The sequence below is a fragment of the Parasteatoda tepidariorum genome, chromosome 9 (genome assembly GCF_043381705.1).
Source record: "Parasteatoda tepidariorum isolate YZ-2023 chromosome 9, CAS_Ptep_4.0, whole genome shotgun sequence".
NCBI lineage: Eukaryota > Metazoa > Arthropoda > Arachnida > Araneae > Theridiidae > Parasteatoda > Parasteatoda tepidariorum.
The window spans coordinates 45,153,044-45,159,043 of NC_092212.1; the positions used below are offsets into that span (position 1 = coordinate 45,153,044).

At 28.1% G+C, this 6,000-nt stretch overlaps 1 protein-coding gene across 1 annotated transcript in view; it reads right to left on the reverse strand.

Moving 5' to 3' along the window:
- Positions 1 to 6,000, reverse strand: part of LOC107436812 (ring finger protein murashka) — a 34,589-nt gene that overhangs the window by 9,119 nt on the left and 19,470 nt on the right. The window contains exon 8 of the mRNA XM_071185368.1: positions 1,551 to 1,644. Coding sequence (XP_071041469.1) covers positions 1,551 to 1,644 — 94 coding nt within the window. The remainder of the gene's footprint in view (positions 1 to 1,550; positions 1,645 to 6,000) is intronic.

Below are 6,000 nucleotides of genomic sequence, written 5' to 3' on the forward strand. Positions count from 1 at the left end.
CACTTTAGCAAAAAATAGGGTTTATTCAAAAATAAATAAATAAATAACCATCAAAACCAGTAGATAAAAAATTAACACATGACTATGAACACAAAAGTAGACCCTAGTATAAATTGTACTTGATGGAAGAAACCAAAAAAATGTTAAGATTTCACATGTAAACAAAAATACTTGAACACCATTAATTCATCAACTTTTTGAGCATATTTTTTCACAAAATACTTGCAATGCAACAATGTTTCTTCATTGAATAGTAGAAAAAATCAATTTGTTGTCCAAGAAAGCAAGTTGGTCTTATCTCAAATTGCAATTATTCTTAGCAGGCATTTTGTAATTAATATTGAATTATAAAAATTGCAATTAATATTAAATTTGAATTCTAAAAATGGCAATGCCTCAAGAATACAAAATGACACTGGCTTAAAAAAAAAACTGCTTAAGGCTGCTGTTTGAAAAATATTTAACAAAAGTGGCATACTGCCATACTGCATTCCTAACTATTACTCTAAATGAGTCTCTAGCCAATATCCACTAAGCTAATTATGTAAATAGAGCAAATTGTCATGATAAAGAAAAAGTTTCTCTCTAAACCTAAAAGCGTTTATCTGATGAGGAAATTTATGGCAAAGTTTCTCTGCTATTCACTTCCTTTCCATTCAATAATATGGGGGAACAAGTCTCTAAATGCTGGAAGGCTTGTACATAACCTAAATTTTGGAAAAAAGCCAGGACTAACATTCATCGATAAAAAACTCATTGTTTAACTATTCATTTGATGCTCGGCACGGTATGAAATATAAGTTTTGATAGTCTAATTTTTAAACATTTTAAAAGCTATTTACTGTACTACTATAATGAATAGGCTCATAGAAATACACAAATAACGAGAATTGTGTAAAAGGTTTTGATTTAAATGTAAAAATCTGGCCAAATTAAAAACTTTTCGTACAAGCTTAATATAACCTATACATATAACCTGTAAATGTACAACAAGATAATATTTACGGACTAAAATTACAGCTTTAATTTTAGTTTGAGACAGTCAAACTGAGGTTAATTTATTCTCTTTAGTCAAAGAATTTAAAATAGCACATTTAAAAAATTCAAAAAAAAAAAAAAAAATTAGAATTGTTGAGATTTAAGCATTGGCCATTCTTTATTGTTCACATGTTTCTTACTCTTGCAAACGTGAAACAACTCTCATAAAAATTACAAAATATGCTACATAAAGATTAACCGAATACAAAACAATATAAAGTAACTAGAAAGATTTTGGTAAACATCTACTGGATTTTTAATTTTCTAACAGAGTTAGATTCTATGCTGAAGGCATTTATATAAGAAAAGGCATTGGAATATATTAACCTGAAATATCAATTTAACCATTCGAAATAAATATTTATTATTTATCCTGACAGTATAATTAAACACACTTGTATGGTATGCTAAAGTGCTAGTGAGTATTGAATAATATGAACAGACATTTAAAATAAAATGCATTTTATATACCAGGTTAAATAGTAATTGCCATATACTTAAAAGCAACATACCAACTTGTTCTTGGCTTATACCCACAATAGGAATTTCATCTATTTTTTCTTTGGGCAAAGGAGGAGGACCAGTACCATCAAGTTGATTAATTAGCTGTGAACAAATAAACAACATTTCTAAGCATTCAAAAAAGTTTTTACAACTAATATATTAAGGAAACAAAGAGGAGTATAATTCTTAAAAAGGGAAAATTTTTTAGTTATGCTTCCTTTCCTAATGCTTCCAAGTTAAATTGAAACAGAAAATAGTAATAACACAATTTTCTCACTAGAATATCACTTAAAAATTCTTTGCTGTCATTATTCTAAGAATTTTATTCTTTGGTATCATTTAAATATTTAGAGGCTCATGTAATAATACATTGACAAGAAATCAGAAAAAAAGTATGAGAAAAGGATGTGAAACAAAAAATAAATTGAAAGAATATACTTGAAATATGTTTAAATTATCGTGGAATAATAGAAAGTTAGCAAAAAGGCTTAGATCGTAGTTGAAATTATAAAAAACCACATAACATAAAACATTTTCATAACAAAATGTTACATAAAAAATGTCTCTAAGAATGTACAAAATTACCAGTAGATTTTGCAATATGTGAGTGAAAAAAAGCAGTGAAAGTTTTCTGAAATAATGGTGACATTGTTAACTTCTTTTTTAATATAATGGGGGATTTGTGAGCTCAGGCAGAAGTCCACAACTACAAGAAAATGAACTCTATTCTGTTTCACTAAGAGATTGACTTTTAATCAAAAAGCTTTAATTAAATAGGAGAAACAAGAGTTCAAAATTTTGAAAAGTCACTCCTATTTACATAAATACTAAATCTACTAATTTAAATATTCCATTTTCTTAAAGAATAATATACTTTTTGGCTAAATAAAAGTATCACCCAATTTTGAGAAAACTTTTTGGCACCTGCCAACTGCAATGAAGGTTTTTTTTCTTCTCATATACAGGTTAAGATTTCTTTTTGTAAACAATATATCATATCAGCAGCTTATTTTCGATTCTATTTTGAAAAGCAATAGTTAAAAAGAGAAATATACCCATCTTTTCATGTTTATGTTCAGGTCATATTGTAAGATGAAAATCTATTCAAGGTGGCATCAAAGAGTCAGGAAGAAAAAAAAATCCTTGACTTTCCAAATTGATTTTTGTACTTGTGGCATAATTTTTTAAAATTATTCTGGAGTTATGCCTTACTCTTCGACACAAAATATATTGGATTACAAAACCTTTATACGTACTATTAGAAACACGAATTTTTTTTTAAAAAAAAATTTAAACCTCCTTTTTATTGTAAGACCAAACAAATAATTATTTTCTTGATTATTTAGGTATTATAGTTTAATTCCCAGACTGATAAAATTATCCCTGTTCTGTAGCCACCCTACTGTTGCCACCAGTTAAGAAAAACATAACTTACTTGAGTAATAATTGCATTCCAGCCTCCTCTTCCCCATGCATAATCACCAGGGTTGCTGTGAAGATTTAGGAAACTAAAAAGTAAAATATATAATATACTTTAATTTTTAAGAAGGTAATATTTAAAAAAAAAAAAAAAAATCAAAGACACACATGCAAGACCAATACATTTAATTAATATAACATCTGATTAGAAGAGAGGTTATTAAAGAAAAAAGTATTAATTCTTACAAGGTGAGTTCTAAGCTGCGGATATTAAGTTTAACAGAACAGCGATTTTGCTTACGTGTTATAATACATCAAATATTTAAAAATCCCTAGATGAAATATGAAAAATAAGTAACAATGTGTCTTCAGAGACATGTAACCCTTCAGCACGGGAAAAACATAGCAACCAAACTTTAAATACATAAAAAAAAAAAAAAAAAATGTTTCTTTATTAACAGCTGAAGGAGAAAATTATTATCAGTATTAAATTAAATCATTGCTTTTTCCTGACGCATACATTTTATAAGTCCTAGTTGTTAGTCTTGATAATAATATAACTTCTTTTTTATTTGCAACTCCTTGTTTTGTTAATAAATAGATTAATATGAATATTAATAGATGGATAAAGCAGTTTAGAATTTGTATTTTAAAAAAGGACCTGCTTTTGAACCTGGAAACATGGAAGTCCTTGGCCTTAAGGGCCAAAGACTAATAGCCTAATGAATTTCAATTTTCTATGACACTGGTGATCAGTGATCTCCAGCTCAAAACTTTCATTTATGAAGTACTGGTTAAGGTGGCAATACGTCATTTTTGCCAAAAAGATGCTGGAGTGTCATTTTGCTCTTAAGTCATATCCTTAAATCACTGAAGAGTTTCGCACGAGATATCCTGATGCAGTGCCCTGTAGCAAAATTTTTTCGGGCTTTCTGTGACATACCTCGTTTGCACTAATATCTTTCTGCAAGATACTTTTAATAATAACAAATATATATAGGTTACTAATTTAAAGTACAATTAAAGTGTAGTGTTTACAAACAAAAAATCCTATTTTGATAAAATAAATTGTATTTAAATTTTTATTAAATTCTAATACAATGGGCGATATCCTTAGTAGGAGAAAAACATGCTAATTACTTTCTTTTTCGCATTTTTTTTAATCATATCATTAAAAAGAAAACTAATTAGAAATCAAGAAATCCGTTGCAGTAACTACCGAAAAAAAGATAGACAACGAAACCACACGAATCGGACTCTTTAAAAAGGGGTTACTCAAATGCGTGTTATGTTTTTAGAGTCAGTTTTTGTAATAAACACATATTAAGAATATCGGATTTTAAAAACCACCTGAAAATCATTGTCAATAACTGTTGAAAATACAATCCCAACACTATAAATTTACGAAAGCGGCATTTTTTACTTCCCATAAAAGAAAAATCTTTCTGCAAGAGTTTGGTAACTTTCTGTTAAAATGTCGCCGTGATTCTGCCACTGGGATGCAGTGAAACTCAATAATTTAAATTGAAACAAAGTTTTGTGTTTGATAACTAAAAGTCCTACCAAAAAATTGCTAAGATGAAAACAAACATTATAGTTGCCATTTCTAACTTATTATTACCATGCCAAGCAAGGTCTCCCAAATTAGGTAAAATGAACTTACTTTGACAACTGCAAAAGAGGACATTTTAGCATATGTTGTTGCACCTAAATTTTGTTTGCGAAGTCAAAAATAAGCAACATTTTAACTGATTTCTGTGATAGCTAAGTTTCCTTTTAATTCCCAAACATTTTTTTTTTGAAAAGAGCTAAGCTGTGATCGGCTAATTTAAAAAAAAAAAAAAAAAATGAAATCAAATATTTTTGCTGCTTTGCAGTAAAATATCAACAGTTCAAAAACATTTTTACGAATTTGCAAAAATTACAATATTTAGCGATTATGCATTGATTTTGTAGATCTATTTTTAAATAAACATTTAGACAAGAACAAAGAAAAAAAGAACTTACACAGGAAAACTTGCATTTGGAACTAAACCTGAAAATAATATAAGGTTTTTTAAAATAAAAATTGTATCTTTAAAACAGAAATGAAAAGCAATTAAAAGTTGGAATCACAAAGTAAGAATACTATAAAAGGAAATTACGTCCTTAGGAGGGTCCTGCTTTTCCACAATATTTTTCACTACTTATGAAATGTAATATAATAAATATAATATTAATAAGACTTCTCTTTTGGTACAATAAACTTATTTAAATTTAGGCTATTATTATAAAACTTGCTAAACAAATTGTATTTGTAATTTTAAGTTTCAGCCTAAAGCATATGAAACAAAACATTTAACTTTTCCCGCAAATTGATACACTTAAGACATGATGCAATTTGATACAAGATACACTTATTGATACTTTCACTGGTTGCTCTAATAATATGAAGCATAAGTTTTACATTTTTATTTTAGGAGAAACAAGGAACACATGAACTACCAGGGGTCTGTACATTTTGTGAAAGGTCCGATTTTCGTGAAATTGTGAAAAAATTACTCACATTCTTTCAAAGAGGGTGTCATGCTTTTATGAATTTGCGCAAAAAACTTTTTCAAGGAGTTTTTAAAAATTGTAAATAGATACAAGATTATGCTCAGCACTGTAAAATTACAATAAAAAAAATTACATTTTCAAAAATAAACAGCAATTGCTGCTTCTAAATTAGAGATGCAACATACAAATATTTGGTATTTAGCCTATACTGCTGAAAGCAGAATTTTCATTTCGGTGAATAATGGAAGAATCGTCTGCTGAAGACAAAACTTAATTAGTTTACACCCATCTTTTTTGTTTTCTGCCCTGGGAAGGGTTTATTCAATTAATAAAACAATAATGAAGATAAACAAATCTGTGAAGGGTTCGATTAAAAGAAAAATCATTTTGTGATGGGTCCGTTTTCAAGTTAAAATATTTTGTGAAGGGTCCGTTTTTATGAAAAGATATTTTGTGAAGGGTCCGTTAACGGACCCAAATTTCTTCTAAACAGACCCCTGA